The sequence below is a fragment of the Sceloporus occidentalis genome, unplaced genomic scaffold, assembly GCF_023333645.1.
Source record: "Sceloporus occidentalis isolate IW3139 unplaced genomic scaffold, rSceOcc1.0.p SCAF_3, whole genome shotgun sequence".
NCBI lineage: Eukaryota > Metazoa > Chordata > Lepidosauria > Squamata > Phrynosomatidae > Sceloporus > Sceloporus occidentalis.
In genome coordinates this window covers 43,373,398-43,399,466 of record NW_028316983.1, presented here as the reverse complement: position 1 = coordinate 43,399,466, position 26,069 = coordinate 43,373,398, and the positions used below count along the sequence as shown (strand labels likewise).

The following is a 26,069-nucleotide window of genomic DNA, read 5'->3' as shown; positions in this document are numbered from 1 at the left end:
AGTTTTCTTTTTCACCTATTCAGTTAAAAAGATCCTGTATCTACAGGATTTTTTTTGGTTAAATGGTTGATAAGCTTCAACTCACAAGTGGGGCAGGAGCTGTGTGAAATAAATGGTACAAAGAGTTAAGTGTAACATGTGTTGAAATGATACAGTATAGTTTCTTCAACATTAGGAACTTTGAAACGGGTATTTTTTTAATTTCAGAATTTGGTGTTCACTTGGCAGAATTGACTGTAGATCCTGAAGGAGCATTGGCAATACGTCAGGTCAGTTTTTCCTGAATTTGGTGGAAGGTGTTAAAATTTTGTTAAAATACTTACCAAGTAACTCCTGTGTTCCCTACATCAAGATCAACAATTAATTTCAGAGAGTGTGCATTATAACTCTTCCCTCATCAATGCCCCTTGTAAAAGTTGTGGATAGGAAAAAAAAAACATAAGCCACATTAATAATAATAATAATAATAATAATAATAATAATAGGATTTATTTATATACCGCCTAATCACTGGGAATCCGAGCGGTTTACAACAGAGGGAATAATAGCCCTCAGGCTTACAATCTAAAAGACACGACACAAAAGGAGAAGGGAATGGTGAGGGGGAGGGGATCAGGTCCAGCATGCTTCTCTCCCTCTGATGCCTGGACCAAAGCAGATGGACCGGAGGGAGGGCTCTTCTTCTTCAAGCTAGCCCTGGTGGAGCTAGCCTGCCTCTCTCTCCTTCAAGATGGAGGATGAAGGGAGGGCTTGTCTTCTTAGACCTCTCAGCGGCCTTCGATACGATAGATCACGGCATCCTCTTGGACCACCTGAGGGGGTTAGGTATCGGGGGCACTGCTTTGCAGTGGTTCTGATCCTTCCTCTCAGGCAGGTCTCAGAGGGTGCTGCTCGGGGACTGTAGCTCCAATAAGAGGAGCCTCACTTGTGGGGTTCCTCAGGGGGGTATTTTGTCCCCGATGTTATTTAACATCTATATGAAGCCGCTGGGTGAGATAATACGGAGTTATGGAGCTGATGACACCAAAATCTATTTCTCCATGTCTCGTTCGTCGGTCTCGAATTCCGATGGCATCTCCCCTCTCAATGAATGTCTTCAGGCAGTAATGGGCTGGATGAGGAAAAACAGATTGAAACTGAATCCAGACAAGATGGAGGTGCTCACGGTAGCGGCCCTGAAACCAAGAATTGGGTTACAACCTCCAGTCCTGGATGGGGTCACACTCTCCCCCAGTGACTGTGTTCGCAGTCTGGGGGTGCTCCTTGACTCGTCGCTCCTGATGACAAATCAGGTAAATGCGACGGTCAGGAGTGCCTGTTATCAGCTTCGGCTGATACGCCAGCTGCGCCCTTTTCTGGAAGTAAGGGACCTTGAGACTGTTGTGCACACGCTGGTAACCTCACGCCTCGACTTCTGTAATGCGCTCTACATGGGGCTACCTTTGTCCTTGACCCGGAAACTTCACCTGGTCCAAAACATGGCAGCCAGGCTTGTTTCAGGAACATCTAGGAGGGACCACATCACTCCTGTCTTGAGGTCCCTCCACTGGCTGCCTATCAGCTTCCGGGCCCAGTACAAGGTGTTGGTTATCACCTTTAAAGCCCTAAATGGCTTGGGTCCAAGCTATCTTAGAGACCGCCTCCTCCCATACAATCCTCCCCGCGCTCTCCGCTCCTCTGGGAGGAATTTGCTGCAGCCTTCAAAATCTAGACTTGCGGCTACCTCTCAGAGGGCATTCTCTCTTGTCACCCCTAAGCTCTGGAACGACCTGCCGGATGAGATCCGTCAGTTAACATCTTTAGACAGCTTTAAAAAAGCTGTCAAGACAGATCTCTTCCGGCAGGCCTTTCCAGATTAAATTTTTTCCCGGCCCAGGCTCCCGGGCTCCCCGATTTCCCTTATTCTTCTCGTGGCCCCATCCCCTGATGGTGAGGATTACTGAGGGTTTTGGGGTTTAGTTTAGGATAGTATAATTATACATTGTTATAGTCCCATTTTAATACATTTAAGTGTTTAATATTTTTTAAGGGGGGGAAGGGAGTATAAATATTTATGCATATTTTATTCTGTAAATTTTTATGTTGTTCACCGCCCAGATTGGCTTTGCCACCGGGCGGTATAGATTATTATTATTATTATTATTATTATTGGCAGGCCTGGTGGAGCTAGCCTGCCTCTCTCTCCCTGAAGATGGAGGATGAAGGGAGGGCTTGTCTTCTTCCAGGCAGGACTGGTGGAGCTAGCCTGCCTCCCTCTCCCTCAAGATGGTGGATGAAGGGAGGGCTTGTCTTCTTCCAGGCAGGACTGGTGGAGCTAGCCTGCCTCTCTCACCCTCAAGATGGTGGATGAAGGGAGGGCTTGACTTCTTCCAGGCAGGCTTGTTGCAGCTAGCCTGCCTCTCTCTCCCTCAAGATGGTGGATGAAGGGAGGGCTTGTCTTCCTCCAGGCAGTACTGGTGGAGCTAGCCTGCCTCTCTCTCCCTCAACATTAGATCTCTGTGGCGGGGTTCAGACCGCCCAAAAAGGGCAGCCTGCTCGCACCTCTTTTTCTGCCAGAGGGAAGCCTCAGCCGCCAAATGGTGAGGCTTCCTGCCGGCGGAAAAAGAACCTGCAAAAAGTGGGTTCTTTCTAAGCCGCAGTAGCGGCGTAACGAGTGCGCTACTGGCAATGGCAGCGCCCGTCTGTACAGGGCGCCACCATTTTGATGCCCTCATCATGTGTGAGGGGCCTCTAGAAGCGCCGCCCCGAGGCACCCCTCGCATGTGACGAGGGCGTCCTTTTTGGCCTATCTGGACTGGGTTTATGAGACCTTTAGAGTTGTATTAACTTCTCACTCATTTACTGTACATTTGGTTCTCCATATCCACAGATTCTGCTTCCACTGATTACAGCATCCATGGCTTGAAAGTATTCCAAAGGGGAGGGGATTCAAAAAGGAAATCTTGTTTTTGCCATTTTATATAAGGGGCACCATTTTTCTGCACCATTGTATATAATGGGACTTGAACATTCATGGGGGTCCTTAAACCAAACCCCAGTGGCTAGCAAGGGCCCACTGTAGTATAGTGGAAAAGCATGAATTATCAAGAAAGTTATAAATGATGGGTGAGAATCTTGTGGCCTGGTATTAAACTTCAGCTCTTAGCATTCTTTACCAGTGGCTATGCTTGCTAGGGCAGTTGGGAATTGCAGTCCAGCAGCATGTAGAAAATCTCAGAATTTATACCTACTATAAAAAAAATGAAATGGCCACATGAGTTTCGGGTAACATCCTTCAAATAAATTTACTAAGGAAAGTATATGAATAGCATCCAGTAAAACTATTAACATTAACATTATGAAATACAATGAATGGGAAATAAAATCAGCATAGATCCAATCAATTTAGGATTAAAAGGTCTACAACTATACTGGGAAAACTTAATTTATTTGTCCTATTTGTTTCACCCTGAAAAGCCAGAAATTTGGACATCTGGTAAGCCTATCTGGAAAAAGATTTCCTCAGATGGAGCACCACTGCTCTCCCTGCTATTCACCCACCGTACCTTGGTTAATGGGGAACAAACATGGAGAAGGATCATTGATAGTTACCTCAATAATTAACATGGACAGAGTAATATGAAAGATAAACTTTGGGTAATCTGTTCTTAAACTGCGAAGGGGTTTAAAACATCAATACCATCATGCTAAATTGTGCCTCAAAATAGACTAGGTGACAGTACAGCTGTTAAGGGCTGGTAAGAAATGTTCCCCATATCTAATCCCCATTAGTAATCCGGCAATTGTGTTTTGAACTAATAGGACAGCCTTCCAAGGTAGCCCTACGTGTAACATCTTACAGTACAGTCTAACTTGGATATCCTTAACTATGGCGAGCCTATCTCTATCTAAAAGTTATAAATTGGCCTATTGGACAAAGCTATTGAAAAGTATTCCATTAAAGCATTAAATTTCTCTAATTGAAATAAAAAGTAATATAGGTTGGGTCATGCCAGTCCAGAGGTGTGCCATTATATTGTAGTGTTGCTCTTAGCAGTTCTTGTCTCAGTGTTACGGCTGCTCTTGCCTTAGATTAAGGCTGAGCAATGAGGAGTGCAGAAAATCAAGTTTTTTGATACGATGTCATGCAAGCAAGTATGCTGTGATTTATAAAAATGATTTTTGTATTTATAGCCTTGACTCTGTACACTTGGTCTTTTCCTAATGTAAAAATAAAATCTTAGTTCTTTTTGCAGAGATGAGATTGTGTATATCTTGGCTAAAATATATTCTATGGCACTTTGGTACAAAAATCCCAGACTGCTTCTGAACTTATATTTGAGAGTTTTGCTCATTATATGACCCATGTAAAAGGCACTTGAAATGAATCCTAAATTGGATCATCTTGGTATTTTACATTTTTGTTGTTTTTCCTCACAGCTGGCATCTGTGATTTTGAAGCAGTATGTGGAAACTCATTGGTGTTCTCAATCAGAAAAATTTAGACCTCCTGAGACGACAGAAAGGGTAATGCTTATTTTAAACATTTTATTACATGCTCTCCAGGTTTAGAAATATATATATATATATATATATATATATATATATATATATATATATATCTTGCATTCTGTGGTAAAGACATTTCGATAAATAAAGTATCATTTCTTGTTGGACACATTTGCTAGATATTAATTGGTGCATGACTAGTGATAATACAAGATTAGTCTTTTGCAAATGGTGTACTTCACTGAGGAGGGGGTTGGATTTGATGGGCCATGAGGCCCTTCCAACACTAGGATTCTTCTATGTTGGTCCCTTAATAAAGCATTTGTCCTTTTTCTCCACAGGCGAAAGCTGCCATTAGGGAACTGCTTCCCAATGGGTTGAGAGAATCAATTAGCAAAGTGCGTTCAAGTGTTGCCTATGCAGTATCAGCGATAGCTCATTGGGACTGGCCTGAAGCTTGGCCTGAGCTTTTCAACCTGTTGATGGAAATGCTGGTTAGTGGGGATCTGAATGCAGTACATGGAGCTATGAGAGTGCTTACAGGTATGTGTATATTCTGTGAGCTTCACTTGTGTTCCATAACATTTTAATACAGTGAGCTTAAAAAAATCTTGGGATCTTAAAAGGAAATATGGGGTGGCATCCTGCAGTCTTTACAATGTTGTAAACTAGACTTACAACTTTGTTAGTTTTGCTCTTCATATTTGGGACTATGGCATTGCCATGATCACAAATGCCCCCTAAAACCCACCTTACAAGCCCAGCAGCTGCGCCAACTAAAGGTGTCCTGTAGCACTAGCCAGCAGGGAGCTGAAGGATGATAAGTCCAGTCCACTCCCACCAGTGGCCTGTGGTGCAACTCCATAGTAGCAGTGAAATTCCCAGAATGACAACCCTGTACCTTACCATTTTAAAAGTAAACGAGTAAATGTTATTCATGAAGCTGAAGAACTGACAGCACTAATAGTCATTATGGCTTTTTGGAAAAAGAACATCAGTATGCCCAGGGTTACTCGAAGAAGCAATACATTACTTGTCCAAACTCTGACATGGGCAACATGTTCAAATTTCAACCATTTCTATTTTAAGCATAGTTTTGATAATAAAGTTACTGAAAAGTAACACATTACTAACATTTTACTCTTAAAGTAGTGAAGACTAATATCTTTTTTAAAAAATGTTATTCAGTGCTTCTCAAGAATAATACCTTAAACTATGTGCTACTTTACTAGAAAATTGTAAAAAAGTTTTCATATTTAATGAAGTCTAATCTTTCAGCCACCTATGTCTTTCTCTGAAATCACACTGAATTTTTATATCGAGAGAGAGGGAGGGAGAGAGAGAGGGCGGGAGGATTTGGTGGTAGGTAGTTTAGGTTTTTTACAGGTAGAAGCTGTGTTCTATTAAAAATAGATTAAACGCAGCTAACGTCAGCTGTTTTCATGGACCCACCATCATAGTTCCTAAGCTTTAATAATAAATTCGCCAATTTGTTATAGGTCTGTCATGTGTCTGCCACACAAGCTGAGAATTGGAGTGCATCTTGGGTAGATAGTTCCAAACAGCTAATACTTCATTCTTAATTATTTTCATAACTGACTAAGTTATGCTCACAGAGGTGATAACATTTTGGTAGTAAGAAGACTAGGCCTGAATTCCTCAGCCTGGCAATTTATTCATTTCTTGTGCAAAGATTTATTTTTATTTTTTTTTTAAGTTGAGGAAACTTTGATGAGAGGCCCCAATTACAGTCTGATTGGAGTAAAACCCAGACATAAATTTGCAACCTCTGTGGGAATTGAGTTTTGATTCACATAATAATAGGGATATTTTAGTCCTTCTTTTGCTTAGTTATGAATCTGTGTACCATCAGAGTTGTTGGACAGTTTGGAAGTGAGAAGTACCATGATGGAAGTACATATTGGTTGTGTAAGAATATTGTTGTTTGACTTTCCTAGAGTTTACGCGGGAAGTGACTGACACACAAATGCCCCTTGTTGCTCCAGTTATTCTACCTGAGATGTACAAGATATTTACAATGGCAGAGGTATGAGTAAAAACTTGTTTTCCCTTTGGTATGATTAGCAAAATAACTCTACTTTCAAGGAATTGTCAGTATGTTTAGATGTACTGTGAGTTCATGGTCCCCTCTAGTTCATCTTCTAGATATGTCCTGTGAGGTTTTGTAGGAAATTTGAAATGAAAGAGTGCAGAGAGAACAATCCTAGGTGTGTTCCAGGTTTTCAGACACTGCACATCTACTGCAAGTAGATAGTGGCTCTTCCCTTAGTTGCTTCTACTGTCCACAAAGGTGCACCACCTCTCCTCCATCATTTCCTAGTAGGAGAGGAGTCCCATTTCCTCTGTATTATTACCTGATGCATCTAGGGGCCAAATTTGGAATTGCCACCCAAATAAGAACAGAACTACCACCAAGCAGTGCCTCATACTCCGTCAAAAGAGAACCATGATCAATGTTATCAAAACATGCTGAAATATCAAAAGAAAATCAGTGTGGTTGTTACTTCACTCTTCCCATGAAAGTAATGTTCAGAGCACAACCAAGGACATTTCTGTTTCATAACAATACCCAAAACCCTATTTAAAAATAATTTCTATCCATGTGTTGGAATTTTGAGATCTGGCCAACCACCGCTCACTCAGTTATTGGGATTTCCAGATGGGACTCTAAAGATGGACTTCTAGGATTGTGGCAGAAGAAGCTCCCAGCATGTGAGATCCCCTGCAAACTGCAGACTATTGCCCTGGAGTTTCGCTTGGGAGGTGTCAACCTTTTCTTTCAAATTCTCAACTACTATCATCAGTACTACCAGACGCTTTGCTTGCTTGCCCGCCCGCCTGCTCTTTCTTCCCCTCTTTCCTTTCCCATCTTGGTCTCTTTCCCACCTGACAAAGAACGAAAATGGGGGAAGTAGGGTCTGAAGCATTTCTTCCACAAGCAATTGTAAAGGCATTCCCAGTGCAATTTTTATTTATTTTATTTTATTCTCTCTCTCTCTTTTTTTTTTTTTTTTTTTTTTTTTGCTTAATGTTCTACAGTAAACCTACTTTAGCACTTTCGTCTTTGACTTTCTTCAGTAATTGTTCTGGTCCTGTATTTCCTCTGTTTTAAAATAATTCTATTATGTAAAATAGAAGACACATAAGAAAATTAATTTGTGTTATCTGTACAGAGGAATTTTTTAAAAAATGACTTTTTACTATACATAGTTTGATATAATTGCTAAGGAGAAAAATTAGTATTGTGAATGACAGCAGCTGATAACACCAGACAAATGCCAGGCCTTTTCTTGTTTTGACAAACTGCTTTTCTTCTGTTAGGTGTATGGTATACGTACAAGGTCACGTGCTGTAGAAATTTTCACCACTTGTGCCCATATGATATGCAACATGGAGGAGTTGGAAAAGGTAAATTGTTGTTTTCTTGTTTGTGAATTGTGTTGATTGTGATGGAATAATATTTTAATATCAGGGAGTCATTCTTGTTTGTAAGGTATGACATGTGTAAAGGTAGTGTTGTGGTCAAGGATACCAAGAAGTATCATGATTGAAAGGGGATCTGAACTTGGTTACTCACAGATTAATTCTGTTCTCAACAATTCATTGATTTCTGCTGTATGAAGTGCTGTATTCTGTAGATGGGAAATATTTTCTTAGCAGAGGAAATTTTCAGCAGAGGGACTGGCAATTTCTGTTGTTGAACATGACTGTAAAAAGAAAAAAAAAGTTTGTTTAATAATAATGTATGGCACGGGGGGACCCCTACTACCACCACCACCCCACAACCTCCAAGTTGGGCACCTGCTTTGGTAACCCTGAGTATTTTATTAGAATTGAGCAAGCAGTGAGATTTTGGTGAGGCTGGCTATGATATGCAAGTCAGCTGGTGTTGTTCTCCAAGAGCCATGCCTAGGAAATTGGGGAAACTAATTCATGGATGGGATATTAAGGCAGTTCATAGAATCGTAGAGTTGGAAGAGACCACTAGGGCCATCCAGTCCAACCCCCTGCCATGCAGGAAATCCAAATCAAAGCATCCCTGACAGATGGCCATCCAGCCTCTGTTTAAAGACCTCCAAGGAAGGAGACTCTATCACCTTCCGAGGAAGTGCATTCCACTGTCGAACAGCCCTTACTGTCAGGAAGTTCCTCCTAATGTTCAGGTGGAATCTCTTTTCCTGTAGCTTGCATCCATTGTTCCGGGTCCTGTTCTCTGGAGTAGCAGAAAACAAGCTTGCTCCCTCCTCAATAAGACATCCTTTCAAATATTTAAACAGGGCTATCATATCACCTCTTAACCTTCTTTTCTCCAGGCTAAACATCCCCAGCTCCCTAAGTCGTTCCTCATAGGGCATGGTTTCCAGACCCTTCACCATTTTAGTTGCCCTCCTTTGGACACGTTCCAGTTTCTCAATGTCCTTTCTGAATTGTGGCGCCCAGAACTGGACACAATATTCTAGGTGGGGCCTGACCAAAGCAGAATACAGTGGCACTATTACTTCTCTTGATCTAGACACTATACTTCTATTGATGCAGCCTAAAATACCATTGGCCTTTTTAGCTGCCGCATCACACTATGTTTAATGAGTATTGAAAGGCAATGGTATAGGACATGGGCAAGCAGAGCCCCTGTCTGGCTGTTGATGGAGGTGATGACAATGGATGGGGTAAGCTGGTGTGATATACCTGTCTTCATTCAAGGCTGACCTTACTGTTCTGGTCTGAAAGGGTATGGTTGTATACACTTTAGTGGTGAATGGATTTCTTACAAAGTGTAAGAAATTGACTAGAACTATGGTATATTTTGGCATGTATTTTGAGAGATATACTTTAGAGATTCTGCAAGTGAATACAGTCAGATCTTCATATCCTCCGTGGTTCCATTCCGCCCCCCCCCCCCATGGATAGCAAAATCCACAGGGCCTCAAGTCCTGTTCTCAATGGTGGCGTGATGTGCATGAGACCACGTTGACACGGCCAGATGCATGTGCCACCATTGGGGAGAACAGGGAGATACCATTTGTGCAATAACCAATCTGTTGATCGCAAGTCTGCAGAAGAGGAGAGATGACTGTCACAGTTCACCCTTACTTGGGGGAGCCGTTCCAGACTCCCTTACGTAAAGCAAATACCGCCTGTGCTCGAGCCCCATTTAAATGAATGGGGCACCATGGGCATGCACCCCATTCATCCCTATGGGACGTGCAGACCCTTCTCCCCCGTGCAGTTTCAGCGTATGCTGAAAGCTGTGTAAAGCGTGCCCGTGTATGACGCGGGTACACTGTATTTGTTCTTATGAGCTGCCTTCAAGTCTCCTTCCACTCATAGCAACCCTATGAATGAGACATTTCCAAGTCACCCTATCCTCAGCAGCTCTGCTGAAGACTTGGGAGTCAAACAGATGGTCAGAAGAAGCAGTTTCAGACCACTTTGGGGTGTGGCATTTACATGACACAGCCCCCAAAGCTGCCAGAACCACATCACAGCCGCACTAAGGGGGGAAAGCTAGACTAAAAAGAAGCAGAAATAAACTGCTCTAGCCTAGAAAATGCACACCTTTGTTTCGCCATATAAATGCCCTGATGAGACTGGTCCCAAGGAAGTGCTCTACCCTAATCCTAAAGCTGCATGTAAATGCATTGGTGCAGGTGCTCAGGGCAGCAGTCCAAAATAATGAAAATTTGACACCTCCAATGGCTGTAAGTACAGCGTACACAAACCAGACAATCCAAGACAGGGCATGAGGTAAAAGAGGGGTGAAGGGGGCATGCTTGTGTATTGCCAGTATTTTACTGAGCACACCGTGCTCCGATGCCCTGTCCCAGTGGAGGGTCATAGGTGCGATTGTTTGCACAATCAAAGGGGGCAGCCATCTAATGCAGCATAGATCCAGCATCAAAGCAGCAGGCACTTCTGCAGTGTGTTTTGTGATGGTGCATGTGGATGGTGGGAAATTCAAAACAAAACAAAACAGCAGTATGGCTTCATGCGCCGAGTCATGCAGCTGTGGCATGTGCATGTAGACCACCTTGGAAGTGGGTGTCTCAGCAGGGTCTCAGCCCATTTTCAGAAGAAGCAACTTTGAGTCACTCTTTCCTGCCTATCTGCTATAATAATAATAATAATAATAATAATAATAATAATAATAATAATAATAATAATAATTTTTATTTATATACTGCTTTTCCAAATTAGATCAAAGCGGTGTACAACAGGAAGTACAATACAAAGTCAAAACAAAATATAACAGGCCTCTCTCCCCCTCAAGATGGTGGTCGGAAGGAGGGCTCTTAGTCTTTCAGGCCAGGCCTCTTTCACCCTCAAGATGGTGGTCAGAAGGAGGGCTTTTTCTTCTTTCAGGCAGGCAGTTGGAGCTTGCCTGCCTCTCTCCTCCCAAGATGGTGGCTGAAGGGAGGGCTTTTCTTCTTCAGGTAGGCAGTTGGAGCTTGCCTGCCTCTCTCCCCCCAAGATGGTGGCTGAAGGAAGGGCTTTTCTTCTTACAGGCAGGCAGTTGGAGCATGCCTGCCTCTCTCCCCCCAAGATGGTGGCTGAAGGGAGGGCTTTTCTTCTTACAGGCAGGAAGTTGGAGCTTGCCTGCCTCTCTCCCCCAAGATGGTGGCCGAAGGGAGGGCTTTTCTTCTTCAGGTAGGCAGTTGGAGCATGCCTGCCTCTCTCCCCCCAAGATGGTGGCTGAAGGGAGAGCTTTTCTTCTTACAGGCAGGCAGTTGGAGCATGCCTGCCTCTCTCCCCCCAAGATGGTGGCTGAAGGGAGGGCTTTTCTTCTTACAGGCAGGAAGTTGGAGCTTGCCTGCCTCTCTCCCCCAAGATGGTGGCCGAAGGGAGGGCTTTTCTTCTTCAGGTAGGCAGTTGGAGCTTGCCTGCCTCTCTCCCCCCAAGATGGTGGCTGAAGGGAGGGCTTTTCTTCTTACAGGCAGGCAGTTGGAGCATGCCTGCCTCTCTCCCCCCAAGATGGTGGCCGAAGGGAGGGCTTTTCTTCTTCAGGTAGGCAGTTGGAGCTTGCCTGCCTCTCTCCCCTCAAGATGGTGGCTGAAGGGAGGGCTTTTCTTCTTACAGGCAGGAAGTTGGAGCATGCCTGCCTCTCTCCCCCAAGATGGTGGCTGAAGGGAGGGATTTTCTTCTTACAGGCAGGAAGTTGGAGCATGCCTGCCTCTCTCCCCCCAAGATGGTGGCTGAAGGGAGGGCTTTTCTTCTTACAGGCAGGAAGTTGGAGCATGCCTGCCTCTCTCCCCCCAAGATGGTGGCTGAAGGGAGGGCTTTTCTTCTTACAGGCAGGAAGTTGGAGCATGCCTGCCTCTCTCCCCCAAGATGGTGGCTGAAGGGAGGGATTTTCTTCTTACAGGCAGGAAGTTGGAGCATGCCTGCCTCTCTCCCCCCAAGATGGTGGCCGAAGGGAGGGCTTTTCTTCTTCAGGTAGGCAGTTGGAGCTTGCCTGCCTCTCTCCCCTCAAGATGGTGGCTGAAGGGAGGGCTTTTCTTCTTACAGGCAGGCAGTTGGAGCATGCCTGCCTCTCTCCCCCCAAGATGGTGGCCGAAGGGAGGGCTTTTCTTCTTCAGGTAGGCAGTTGGAGCTTGCCTGCCTCTCTCCCCTCAAGATGGTGGCTGAAGGGAGGGCTTTTCTTCTTACAGGCAGGCAGTTGGAGCATGCCTGCCTCTCTCCCCCCAAGATGGTGGCCGAAGGGAGGGCTTTTCTTCTTCAGGTAGGCAGTTGGAGCTTGCCTGCCTCTCTCCCCTCAAGATGGTGGCTGAAGGGAGGGCTTTTCTTCTTACAGGCAGGAAGTTGGAGCATGCCTGCCTCTCTCCCCCAAGATGGTGGCTGAAGGGAGGGATTTTCTTCTTACAGGCAGGAAGTTGGAGCATGCCTGCCTCTCTCCCCCCAAGATGGTGGCTGAAGGGAGGGCTTTTCTTCTTACAGGCAGGAAGTTGGAGCATGCCTGCCTCTCTCCCCCAAGATGGTGGCCGAAGGGAGGGCTTTTCTTCTTACAGGCAGGAAGTTGGAGCATGCCTGCCTCTCTCCCCCAAGATGGTGGCTGAAGGGAGGGATTTTCTTCTTACAGGCAGGAAGTTGGAGCATGCCTGCCTCTCTCCCCCCAAGATGGTGGCTGAAGGGAGGGCTTTTCTTCTTACAGGCAGGAAGTTGGAGCTTGCCTGCCTCTCTCCCCTCAAGATGGTGGCTGAAGGGAGGGCTTTTCTTCTTACAGGCAGGAAGTTGGAGCATGCCTGCCTCTCTCCCCCAAGATGGTGGCTGAAGGGAGGGATTTTCTTCTTACAGGCAGGAAGTTGGAGCATGCCTGCCTCTCTCCCCCCAAGATGGTGGCTGAAGGGAGGGCTTTTCTTCTTACAGGCAGGCAGTTGGAGCATGCCTGCCTCTCTCCCCCCAAGATGGTGGCTGAAGGGAGGGATTTTCTTCTTACAGGCAGGAAGTTGGAGCTTGCCTGCCTCTCTCCCCCAAGATGGTGGCCGAAGGGAGGGCTTTTCTTCTTCAGGTAGGCAGTTGGAGTTTGCCTGCCTCTCTCCCCTCAAGATGGTGGCTGAAGGGAGGGCTTTTCTTCTTACAGGCAGGAAGTTGGAGCATGCCTGCCTCTCTCCCCCAAGATGGTGGCCGAAGGGAGGGCTTTTCTTCTTCAGGTAGGCAGTTGGAGTTTGCCTGCCTCTCTCCCCTCAAGATGGTGGCTGAAGGGAGGGCTTTTCTTCTTACAGGCAGGAAGTTGGAGCATGCCTGCCTCTCTCCCCCCAAGATGGTGGCTGAAGGGAGGGCTTTTCTTCTTACAGGCAGGAAGTTGGAGCATGCCTGCCTCTCTCCCCCCAAGATGGTGGCTGAAGGGAGGGCTTTTCTTCTTACAGGCAGGAAGTTGGAGCTTGCCTGCCTCTCTCCCCCAAGATGGTGGCTGAAGGGAGGGCTTTTCTTCTTACAGGCAGGCAGTTGGAGCTTGCCTGCCTCTCTCCCCCCCCCCCCCCCCCGTCCTGCAGAGTCAGGGTTGTGGCCTCCTTGATTGAGTCTATCCACCTGTAATCCAGTCTTCCTCTTTTCCTAGTGCCTTCTGTAAAGATGGTGCCGTCCATACGTATTAGGGTTCCAGAATGTGCAGGTGCTGCACGCTCTGGAACCCTAATTTTGGCACTGACACAGCGCTTTCAGCCCATCTGTTTCAGTCCCTACTTATGTTTGCAATGTTATCCTTGGTGCCTCTTCCTTTCCTGAACCCAGTTCACGTCTGTGTTATTTCTTGCTCCATGTATGGTAGAAATCTTTGCTGTAGAATTGTGATCACGAGTTTGTTTGCATGGGAAATTAATGCAATGGCCTGCTAGTTATTCCAGTCTTTTGCACCACTACCCCTTTTGGGGGCTAGGAATGTATATAGAATAATTCTAGAAGTCAGTCTTCATCTAGGTTTTCTTAATAGTTTTTACTAGGTGCAAGTTCCTTGTGTGTAACCAGCTCTACTTCCAGTTTGTTATTGTTGCATTAGAATGCTGTTGATTCTGAGAACATGACATCCTTAAGGTTTGTTCTACTTAACCAATAAGTAGCTGTAATCTGGAAATACTGTATATTGCAAATAGTTCTACAGATATTGTCAAGCCAATTTTAGAGGTTTACATGTGTCTTTGGAGTCTACAATGTTTGTAAACAGCTAAATCTTTTTAAGAAACTGATAGCTACATAGTCTTTCAGGTAATTTTTTCTACCAATGATGAGCAGTTTACAAGTTGTTATAACCGGCTTCGCATCTGTGGAACAGTCTTCCTTTGGACCTCTGTCTCTCATCTGTTTTTGTAGGGTTTTGAAGAACTTCTTCTTTGATTCACTGGATTAAGTTGTTGAATTGTGCTTGAGGTTGGATGGGCAGCAGCTGAGATGAGTAGTGGCTGGTGAGATGTTGGGGAACTTATGTATATTCATTGTGTTATGTTTTATTGCCTTTTCTTTGACTGTACATGTTTGATGTTCCATCCTTTTGTGGAAAGGGTGTTATAACTAAACATTATTGTTCTTGATATTATTAAAAACCAAATAACACTTTCCATTGTTAAAGGGGGCAGCCAAAATTCTGATTTTCCCTGTGGTGCAGCAATTCACTGAAGCCTTTGTTCAGGCCCTGCAAATGCCTGATGGCCCTACATCAGACAGTGGACTTAAAATGGAGGTTTTAAAGGTGGGTATATTAAATACAATATTGTGTTAGCACAGAACATTATGTTGAAAGTGTTTAGGTTGTAGTGGGCAGCAAAGTTGGGTTTCTTAAAGATAACTTTTTACTGCTGTTAGAGTAGTATAGGCGCGTTACAGACCGCTGAGAAGCAGCGGTCTGGCTCTGCCTCCGATTGCAGCGTCCGGGAACCGCAGCCTTTAAACGGCGCGGCTCCCGGACGCTGCAGAGAAGGAGCGCGGAAATCGCGCTCCTTCTCAGGCCCCGGAAGAGGCGCCGCGAGTGCCAAAGGGTGCACTCGCGGCGTCACTTCTGGTGCGCCACGTGTGGACACAGAGCGTCCGCTATGTCAAAATGGCGGTGCCTGTATGAACAGGGCGCCGCCATTTTGTACGGACTGAGTCCGTGATAGGGTAAGGGGCGTCTAGAAGACCCGCCATAGTGTTGTTTTTCTAGGGTTGTCAATGTTGGACAAGACTTCATCTATTTCACATCAATTTAGCTAGTATCAGCAACAGCATAAATGATTCTGTAGGTTGCAAGGTGTCTGCTTGGCATCAGTGTCCATTCAGGAAATAGTCTATGATTGATATGTTTGTTAGTGTATCAAGCAGAGGTCTTGTCTATTTTGCAGATGAATATAGGGTTGTTTAATGGATATTTAATTTTAATCTGTTAGTGATTCTAAATATTTTCCCCCTTTCTTTCTTTAGGCGGTAACAGCCTTAGTGAAGAACTATCCAAGGCACATGATTTCTTCCATGCAACAGATCCTTCCTATTGTTTGGAATACACTTACAGAAAGCGCAGCCTTATATCCTTTTTGCCTGTTTTGAAATACAAAGAAATGCCAAGTAAAGAAGGCAGTTAAGGCAGGCAGGCGAGAAGGAAAGGCCAGCGATAAGAGTAAAATTTAAGTTGCAGCACAGTTTCTCTAACAAACAAATGAGGTTTGAGGCTGGGGAAGAACAGTTGGATAGCATTTCTGTATAATATATATTACTGACTGTGGCCATGATCCTAGAAGTTGGTGTATGGAAGTGTTCATTGTACTTTCACACCTTCAGGGTTTCCTCTTTTTCTTTTCTGGGCCGGTCTTTTGTGCCTCAGGATATGCTGTTTAGGAAGGGGCAGGCTACTGCCACTTGGGGATTCTAAAAAGCCTCCATGTGCATACTGTGCCTTACAGAGGTGGAAATAATTAGTAAATATATTTATTTAATAATGTTAGCAGCAGCTGATTTGGGACTGAATTATAAGAAAAGGTGGATTGATGTCTTTCATTTGTCATTTTTTAATTATGGAAAAACTGTTTAAATCGGGAATACCCTGGGTTTCAAAACGTATAATCTGTGTACTAAATGTTTTATGTCTTTAAAACCCTATACTTCAGTAAAAAAAAAAAAAAGAAAAGAAAAAAAAGTAGAATAAATGCAAGAGTATTTTTGTCAAATTGGCTAGTTGTTAAAATATGTTGTTTACCAAGGTAATGTAATTACAGGGTCAAAGTTAAATTACTGATAGGCTGAAGTCAGTATTTATCCCTTAGCCATATATATATTTCCATATATATATGGAAATAAATAACATTATCTCTGTAACATGCAATTTTGTCTAATTTCTCTAAAATTAGCCACAGTATGATATTATCTGTACATTGTATGTTAATCTTTACTGTTAAAAGCTGTGACTTGGTTCTAAACAAAATATTTTTCTGCCTTCTTAACAGTTCTTAAAACAAAGATGGGAACCATTTAACCCTCCAGAGGTTATTGTACTGCAATTCTGAGCATTTCTCACCATTAACTATGCTGTATAGGACTGCTCGGAAATACAGTCCAACAGTAACTGGAGGGATACATACATCTCACTCTGCATTAGAAGGCTTTTATTTATCTTCAGCATGCACACACCCCTTTTTTTCTGCAAAGGATTTGAACCTCAGTGATCTGGGTTTTGATCTAGTAGTATTTATCAAAAGCATTGTGATCTGGTAGTATATAAACTGCATTTATTTTTCCTTAACTCATTTCTACCTATGTAAGAACAGAAGTAAATTACACAGAAGAAGTAGAGGACCCAGTGGATTCTGATGGTAGGGATCTTATTGCTAGAGGAATAACCATCTAATTGATTGAAAGAGAACTCATGGCACATTGAAGATTCTTGGAAAGTGTTGTGCAAATATTGTAGGGCAAATATTGTAGGATTAATATTTCTACAGTATTTGTAGAATGGGCGGAATTCGGGGCAGGCTAAATGGAAGGAATGGATAATTTGGAAGCTGACCATTTAAATATATATATATGCTATAACTTTTTTTGTAATTTAAATGTGGTAATTAAACCAAATATAAACATTACGAAAGACCTGGTAAATTTGATTCAGTGAAAAATAAAATAGTTGTCATAGAATGAAATAATTATTTGAAAGCTATTCATAACATTTATTACAAAATAATTTTACAAAATATTAAAATTAACTTTTTTAAAATTTAGGTGAGGTTTTGGGGTTTGAAAACCTAGTGTTCAGCATATTTGAGTTTGTTCATGCTCTGTTGGAAAACCACAAGTTTAAAAGTACAGTGAAGAAAGCTTTGCCAGAGCTAATATATTACATCATTCTCTATATGCAGATCACAGAAGAGCAGGTAAGCACTATTTCTGTACAGTAGTGTGTAAAATAAATTTAAAATTTAATCTCACACTTTTCCAGTTACCACCTACTGCTAGAAAATATAGGTTCTAATGATAATTTAATAAGTTATTTTACAACAGTTTAATAGCTTGATGGATTTATTAAAACATACTATGTCATATGGCACCAAAATTTATATTTTTTTGAGAAGAACTTCTTAGCATACTACAGTGGATCCTTGTTATACGCTGGGGTTTGGTTCCAAGATCCCCCGTGTATAACAAAATCCATGTATGCTCAAGTCCCATTGAGTATAATGACATAGCAAAATGGTGTCCCTAATAAAAAATGGAACATCAAGGTAAATTTATACTTTTTTGGAACATTTTCAAACCGTGTATGCTTAAATCCGTGTATAAAAAATCCGTGTATAAGAAGGGCCGACTGTACCAGGAATTAGATTAAAAGGTTGCTTTAGTACTGTCTACTTATCAAAAAGATGATCATGTAGCAGTTATTTAGATTATACTATTTCCTCATTACTGTAGGTATTCATTTATTGCATAAACAATTGTTGAAAATATATTGAATTTGTGGCATTCTGCTTTTGAGCTTCAGATTTTTAAAATAATATCCTAAAGGTGTTTCTGTAATGCTTTGCAGTTGCTTTTGTTCACAGGCTGTCGATTTTCTTGCCGTATAGCACTTGTTTATCTTTAGGCCACCTAGAATAGAGTGGTGAAAGTTTTAGGTGCTCCTTCGCACCATTTCACATATCCTGACGCTGCTTGGTTGTGAACAACTCAAAAGCAGAAAGATTGGTGGACAAGAGACTAGAGGAGACTAGCAAAGAGGGAGATTTACAAACATTTTCAGTAGCCTACCCTATATATTTTTCTTTCTTAGAAGGATGTGGGAAATGAAATAACAAAATGTCCTCCAGTGATGAGGAGAACCTCTGTCACTAGATCCCAGAAGCAGATCAAGTTCAGCACAGTCTGAGGGATTTGACATAAGAACTCATTGAGAGTGAAACTTGGAATTCTTTGAGTGTGAAAATTTACTGTGCTGAAATGTTCTTGCTGCATGTTTTAATATTTTGATTTATGGATCAGAAACAACAGAAATATTTTGATTTATGGATCTGACATAGAACATCCTGTCTTTTGTATACAAAAATATACAGACATTTTTTCACCTACTGAGTGTGCTCTAGGAAAAATAAAATTGTAACCTTTCAGTGTGTGTTAGCTGGCTTCATTTTATACATATTCCTAAATAGGTAGAGCTGTATATTAGTCACTGAGCTGTTGTGATTTATTTTCAGATAAAAGTCTGGACTGCAAATCCACAGCAATTTGTTGAAGATGAAGATGATGATACTTTTTCCTACACAGTTAGAATTGCTGCTCAGGACTTACTTCTGGTATGAGAGAATATGTAATGTTCTAAAGTAGCTACCTAAACCTGGACTAGTGAAACAGGAGACCTCTAGATATTGCTTGTTTAACTCCCATAGTTATTGACTATTGGGCATGGTGGCTGGGACAAATGGGAATCAGAATTGAAAAACGCAGGAGGGCCACAGCTTCCCCATTTCTTACCTAAATGGTAATGGTAAATGGGTGCATAGATTTTGTTATTCAGTGTATATCTGCTGGGTACTTAGTAGGTTATTTAGAACCACATCGGTCCGGGAGGTAGAAGTTTTAGCTTATGACAAGAATAGAGTTCAACTCTCTGCCATGCAGGAATACACAGAGCACTCCCAACAGATGGCCATCTAGCCTCTGTTTAAAAACCTCAAAAGAAGGAGACTTTACCACATTCCAAGGCAGCATATTTACTGTTGAATAGCTCTTATTGTCAAGACGTTCTTCCCAATTTTTAGGTTAAATCTCTGGATCCTAATCTCTAGAATAGCAAAAAACAAGCTTATTCCTTCTTTCAAATTACATCCTTGCAAAAATTTAAACATGGTTATCATGTTACCCCTTAACCTTCTTTCCCCAAAGCTAAACATACCCAGCTTCCTAAGCAGTTCCTCATAGGGTATGGTTTCCAGAATTGATAGTCTTAAAGGGAGTGATGTGGGTATAATGAAGGCGGGGGGGGGGGGGAGCTATGTAGTAAATCTACATTTTATTTCACATATATATATTTTTTCATACAAGTTCCTTAAATCTGAGACTAAGGCCCAACGGGAAATTATGGGACTTCCAGTTTTCCCTGGTAGCATCAGTTTCAAAAGACCATTAATATGATGCATCTAGATTGAGCATGGGGAATGTTTGAGTCTACATACAGGCCTTGAATGCCTCCCCCCATCCTCTAAAGTGCCTCACTCATAATTTTAAATTAAAAAATAGGTGAAATCTGTCAGGACCATGTTGAAACAGGTCTGATAAAATGACATGGATGTGGCCACTAGGGGGAGCTGTTGTGGAAGTTATTTACAGCTATAGTGGCAGTTATATGTGTCAGCATTTAAACAGTGCATCATTGGAATGTTGATGCAACTGTCAACTGTCGTTCTCAACTGTCACTGAGGGAGACAGTTGGTCCTTCAGAGAGAGAGTGTCAGTTATGACAGTTGGTGTTAGAGTAACTGCCTCTCTGTTTTGTTGTTTGGTTGACAAAGTAACTTATTTATTAAAGCCCTTGTGTAGAGTGAAGGCTTGAAGTGCTCTTGTCGTTATTTCTCAAGCCGGGAGCTCAAGGCCATTTGCAGTGGTGAAGGAATATTTTCCTTCTTGGCCTGAATACCTTTGCAGACATCTCTTCAGATTCCTTCTCCCTGACATCCTGTCGACGTGGTTCAACTCTGTAGGCGGTCGTGGTGGACACAGCGTGTCTTTCCACGCCCTAACAAAATCGTGTAGAAAGCTCACCTTTTCTGTGTCCATAAAAATGCACAAACAACCCCTAAGCCCAAACAGCTTTGTTTTCATTTGTATGTTGCTTAAAACTGTGACTGGAACTGATGTGACATCACTTTTGTTTGCCATTTTGGGAAGGCTATAGATGAAAATTGAGATGTTTTGGTGCACTGCTGGGTGGTGTGGCCCAAAAGGTGATCAGGTAGAAATTGGCCCCTGGCCTCTATAGAGTTGGCACCCTGTGATCTACTAGATGATGAGTCTCCTAATTTTCTTCTTGTTGCAACCAGTGAGGTGTGAGCAGAGAAATACTATCATATCAACTTTTGTTTGGAAAGCATGAGAAAGACACAGAATAATAGTAGTCATTGGCCCCATACAGACATGCCAAAATAAAGCTGCTTTGGGCCACTTTGGAGGTATGCTGTTTAAATTATGCATGCGTCCTAAGAGTCTGGAAGCCATGCCAAATCCATGCTCCAGTCCTATGAACTGGAGCGTTGCTTTGGCACGGCTTCCGGACTCTTAGGACACATACATCATTTAAACAGCATACCTCCGAAGTGGCCCGAAGCAGCTTTATTTTGGCCTGTCTGTATGAGGCCATTATATGCAATCCTTATACTGACCTGTTCCTTGACTATCACTGCATTTACTTTGTATACTTTGCTAAACCTCCTGGAAAAATAAAATGAAGAGTGCAGGTACTTTTCTTGCCTACATTGTCTGTGTTCTGATGGTATGCACTCTATCATCCAACTTGGTGATCCTTGAGATATACTGTTAAGAAAGTCCCCTTTGCCTTCTATACCAAATGTGAGGTGTCATATTTTTCTTTAGGCTGTGGCAGCTGATTTCCAAAATGAGAGTGCAACAGCTTTGGCTGCAGCAGCTACAAGACACTTGCAGGAAGCTGAACAAGCTAAAAACAGTGGTGCTGAACATTGGTAAGCATATTAGAAGTTTTATGACTCTCAGCAGAAGTTGCCAGTGAATGTAAGTGACACTCATGACTCATGTAATGGCTTCCCATGAGCATCTAGTTGGCCATAGGAAACAAAATGATCCACTAGATAGAACTGGCCCGCAGTGTCATCTCTTATTCTTAAGGCAGTTTGTGCAGGTGAAAGTTCACTCTCCATTGAATACTGCTGTCTTCGAAAATTTAATGCACACTAGAAACAAATCAAACTTTTGTTCCATAGTGAAACAATTTGGTTAGAAATCAAGGCTAGAATTACGCTTGTAGTGATTGTTGACTTCCTGCTGTTGGCAAGCAGTCTTGATGTTTTGGGGGAAAACTAATAAAAATCAGGGCAACAACCTGAAATGAACTCATATTTACTTTCTAAAAACCGTTGCTTATGTCCTATGAAGTTGAAAATGACCTGCTGCTTTGTTTTTACCATTGAACAGTTGAGATTGCCCAACTTGTTTTTCATAAATTACAGAAAAATATTGTTAGTGGATGATGATACATAACCTCTTGGAAGATAGCTAGTACTCTTTTCACACTGTTCCAGCACTTTAGCAGCCAAGGCTTAATCCTATGGAATCTTTGGATTCATAGTTTCATGAGGAATATATAATTCTGTACCAGAGAGCTTTAGTGCTTCACCAGACTACAAATCCCAAGGTTTCATAGGATGCAATCATGGCCATTAAAGTATATCAAAGGGGCAGCTAAAGTGTCAAAGTGAGTGAAAGGGGCCCAGGTGAATTATGGAAAGATAATAAGAGGTGCCATAGTAGTGATGTCCAAGTCTGTCTCTTTCTAATTTCATCAGATATCTTTCTTTAATAAAAAATATTCAGATTCTGTTACTAAGATAAGTGCTTGTTAGTGGTGGCAAAAATACATAATATCAATGCTAAATATATCAGTCTTTATTGTTTGCTATGTGCTGGAATTATAATCATGTGTCTCAGAAAAAGAATACAGCGTTTAGAAGTAGACTATAGAACAAATGCACATAAAATGTCATAGTGTTACCAGACATATGAACTAAAGGGTTGGGCTGCCATCAGTTCTGTCATGTTTACTTGGTGAAATTTGGCATGTTACGTGATATTTTGGGGCTGATGTCATGGTTTTCTGGTGGGAAAGGAGTTAAAGAATCTAATGCTTGATATTTAACTTTATTTAGCCAAATGACCTGTTTTAGATCTATCCAGTATGAGCCATACTTAAACTGCTGTGAAATGTATAAATAGTCAACACTGACATACTCACAAGATAAAAATTAGAGGGAAAACATCCTGATGTAGAATAAAAAGAACAAAAGATTCTGCAAAATTTCAACATTTTTTTCTTGTTTTGGTGGACCATAAATAGTTGATTATATAATGTAGAAATAGTATCTTGAAGATTAATTTTAATTTATATTTTCTTTAAGTAAGATAGCTTCATTTTGTCAGGAGACTCAAGGTAACCAGGTCTTCAGCTGTATTGCTAATCAGATATCTAAAACAGTGATTCCCAAACTCTGACCTGCAGGTGTTTTGGACTTCAGCTCCCAGAATCCCAGGCCAAGATGGCTGCAACTTCTGAGAGCTGAATTCCACAAGACCTGGAGGACCAGAGTTTGGGAATCATTGATCTAAAAGATTGCAAGATGTTGAAACAACTTTACTTCTTCTTCATTCAAAGAAAGCTATTCAGGGAGAATATTAATACTAATTTAGTACGACTAATATTAAAACCTAATTTCATTTAAAATACTGCTTACCACACTAGTGCAGTCTTTTTCAGTTACCACCCAAGTGAATCAAATGACCTAATGAACTACATTTCTAGCAAATTGCATCTTTGGTATATAACAGAGTAATTGGTATAACATACTGCAAGTATAACATTTTATAGAGGGCCCTTCCCACTTTTAATTTGAAATATACAGTACTCATGTTTATAAATGTATGTTTACAAGTACCTCTATGCAATTAATGGTTACAGAGCAACTTTTTAGTTTCCTTGGACGTAAATTAGAAAGATGAATATTGGAAAACCTAAGTCACTTATATTTTGCAGGTGGAAAATACATGAAGCTTGCATGCTGGCTTTAGGTTCAGTCAAATCTCTTATCACAGACAGTGTGAAGAATGGCAGGATACACTTTGACATGCATGGATTTCTAACAAACGTTGTTCTTGCAGACCTCAACCTGTCAGGTACTTCATCATTTGATTTACTGATTTGATGCTTAAAAGAAAAAGAACCTTCTAAGTATTTGTGTAATATATGCATTGGAGAAATGAGTTATCTGGGACCATGTTTTATTAAGCAGAAAAGAGATAGGAATGATTCTGTAGACGTGAATTCTGTTGCCTTTCTATTTCCATGCAAGATGAGATTAATTTATAAATCACATTATGGTCTATTTTAATTATGGCAACAAGTAAGCGCTTTGTAGTAAGAGAGGCAGCGGCTTCCGTCTCCCTGGCATCTCCCAGTGTCCTGTTGCTATTCTTTCAGAATTCACAGCTCTGAAAGTATTATGCATCTCTTCTCTGCTTCATCCATCAAGAGCAAGCAGGGAGTGTGTGTGTGTGTGTGTGTGTGTGTGTGTGTGTGTGTGTATGCCCAGAGAATTCAGACTATCTTGCTGTTTTGTACCACATTGGTAACCCTTCTTATCTCTCTACACAATGTGCACAGAAGGAAAAGAGTTTCAGATACATTCAATAATTACTTGGCTTTCACTGCCTTGGATACATTCAAGGGAAGAATCTTGTAGGCAAGCAAATACAGTGTCTTATTTGTTCACTATATCCTTTATACAGTTCTTCTCAATTACAGAGGACCCTGCTGTGTAAAGAAGATTCAGAGGGATGGATGCAATAGTAATAATATTTTACATATGTGTTTTCTAGTGTCTCCTTTTCTGCTTGGCCGTGCTCTTTGGGCTGCCAGTCGCTTCACAGTTGCAATGTCCCCAGAGCTCATCCAACAGTTCTTACAAGCTACAGTCAGTGGTCTTCATGAAACGCAGCCACCTTCTGTCCGAATTTCTGCAGTAAGGGCTATTTGGGGGTATGTATATCAAGAAATAAGACATATCTGGATCAATTTGAGGACAAATATCTGGGGAAATGTCAAATATGTTAATGTTTGGTGAAGTATTGAACTGGTAATCAACTCTGATTAGGAGAGAAATTATTCACTATTACTGTTTTACTAACCTTCCCAAAATTTTCTGAATTTTTTCTAGCTATTGTGATCAACTGAAAATCTCTGAAAGCACCCATGTCTTACAGCCTTTCCTTCCCAGTATCCTTGATGGACTGATCCATTTAGCTGCTCAGTTTAGTTCAGAGGTCCTTAATCTTGTGATGGAAACACTTTGTATCGTCTGCACAGTCGACCCAGCCTTTACAGCAAGTGTAGAGAACAAGATTTGTCCCTTCACAATTGCAATTTTTCTCAAATATAGTAATGGTACGTACCATGACAGATAATTCAAAATAAATTTAAAGAGAGATACTGTTCAGTTGCAGGATTTCAGTTATTGACTCTTTCAGTGTCTTACGTGAAAGATAACTGTGAAGTCCATCTTGGATGGGAAAGTCCAGCAAGAAATGAATACATGTTATTAGTGTTATTTCCCAGTCTGATGTATAGAAAAAGTCCCAGCTATGACATAGTGTTCTTCTAGTGATTGTGATTGAGAGCCTTGATATGAACATTACAAATCAGTAAATAACATAGACTATTTTCTCATTCTCAATAAAGCCAGCATATCAGATATTTCAAGATGTTCATAATTGAAATCTGTGTATCTCTCTTGATAGCACCTCTTCTATTCTTTCTGTTTATATAATGATAGCCAATTAACTGGTAGAAAAAGGCCAAAATTAAGTTCATGTGCTTTTAGTTGTAACATTTAACCATTAAATAAATATTTGTGATTAATTCTGTACTTATATTCATATTATGACAGGGACAAGCGTAAAATAATTTCAAGTTGAGTTTTTTTCTGCAGTCAGGTTTGTGTCTTGCATAACATCACATTAACCTCCAACTTTCTTGTTGATGCTTCTCTTATTGTTATTTCTTGAAAGGCATAAAAACAAACTTTAACCTTTATTTTCAAATCCTTTATATTATATCCAAAGGTTTAGCTTATTTCTTTCTTTTAAATATTTATCAGGAACTAGCCAAATAGTCTAATAGAGTAAGAAAAGTGTAGATTGGCACGCAGCTCTGGCTGTAGAAGAGACATAGGTCCAAAACACACTGCAGAAATAATCCAGTTTCAGACTGTTTGACTGCCCTAACCATAACATTGTTCTGCTAATGAAGCTGTAAGATTCTTATTGTAAGAGTTTGTTTTATTCTCACATGTAACACTTAAAGGAAGAGGGTTAGAACCTGGGTCTTTTTCTGATTTTTAATTATTTGAAACAAATGCTGCCATACTTAGGTGCAGAAGTGTACTCTGTTGAGTATCTGAGAACATTTTTCCATCTAGCAACATTTAAAATGAATATGCTAGCTTTTCTTCTTAAACTGTGCAGCTTTATCTAGATATTCCCCAATAGTAACTGGTCTTTTTTCTTGCTTTAGATCCTGTTGTTGCCTCTCTTGCCCAAGATATCTTTAAGGAACTAGCACAAATAGAAGCTTGCCAAGATGCTATGCAAATGAGATTGATCCCAACTCTTGTCAGTATTATGCAGGCTCCTGCTGATAAGATTCCAGCAGGACTTTGTGCAGTAAGTATTCAGACACTTTTCAACATAGGTACTCGATTATATATATCCTCTGTTTCATGTTTGTAGAAAGCAGAAACATTTGTTCCCAAGCTGCTTCTGAAAAAATATATTCAGTCATTACGGAAGGGGACGTGTATGTGTCAAGAGGTAAATAAACTAAT

General features: G+C 41.5%; 1 protein-coding gene across 1 annotated transcript in view; it reads left to right on the top strand.

Moving 5' to 3' along the window:
• Nucleotides 1-26,069, top strand: part of IPO9 (importin 9) — a 61,397-nt gene that overhangs the window by 16,892 nt on the left and 18,436 nt on the right. The window contains exons 2-16 of the mRNA XM_089514221.1: nt 208-269; nt 4,420-4,506; nt 4,830-5,031; nt 6,447-6,535; nt 7,831-7,917; nt 14,567-14,686; nt 15,394-15,494; nt 16,717-16,775; nt 17,179-17,330; nt 18,645-18,743; nt 21,037-21,143; nt 23,225-23,364; nt 24,067-24,226; nt 24,405-24,631; nt 25,760-25,908. Of these exons, the coding sequence (XP_089370347.1) occupies nt 208-269; nt 4,420-4,506; nt 4,830-5,031; nt 6,447-6,535; nt 7,831-7,917; nt 14,567-14,686; nt 15,394-15,494; nt 16,717-16,775; nt 17,179-17,330; nt 18,645-18,743; nt 21,037-21,143; nt 23,225-23,364; nt 24,067-24,226; nt 24,405-24,631; nt 25,760-25,908 (1,841 nt within the window). The remainder of the gene's footprint in view (nt 1-207; nt 270-4,419; nt 4,507-4,829; nt 5,032-6,446; nt 6,536-7,830; nt 7,918-14,566; nt 14,687-15,393; nt 15,495-16,716; nt 16,776-17,178; nt 17,331-18,644; nt 18,744-21,036; nt 21,144-23,224; nt 23,365-24,066; nt 24,227-24,404; nt 24,632-25,759; nt 25,909-26,069) is intronic.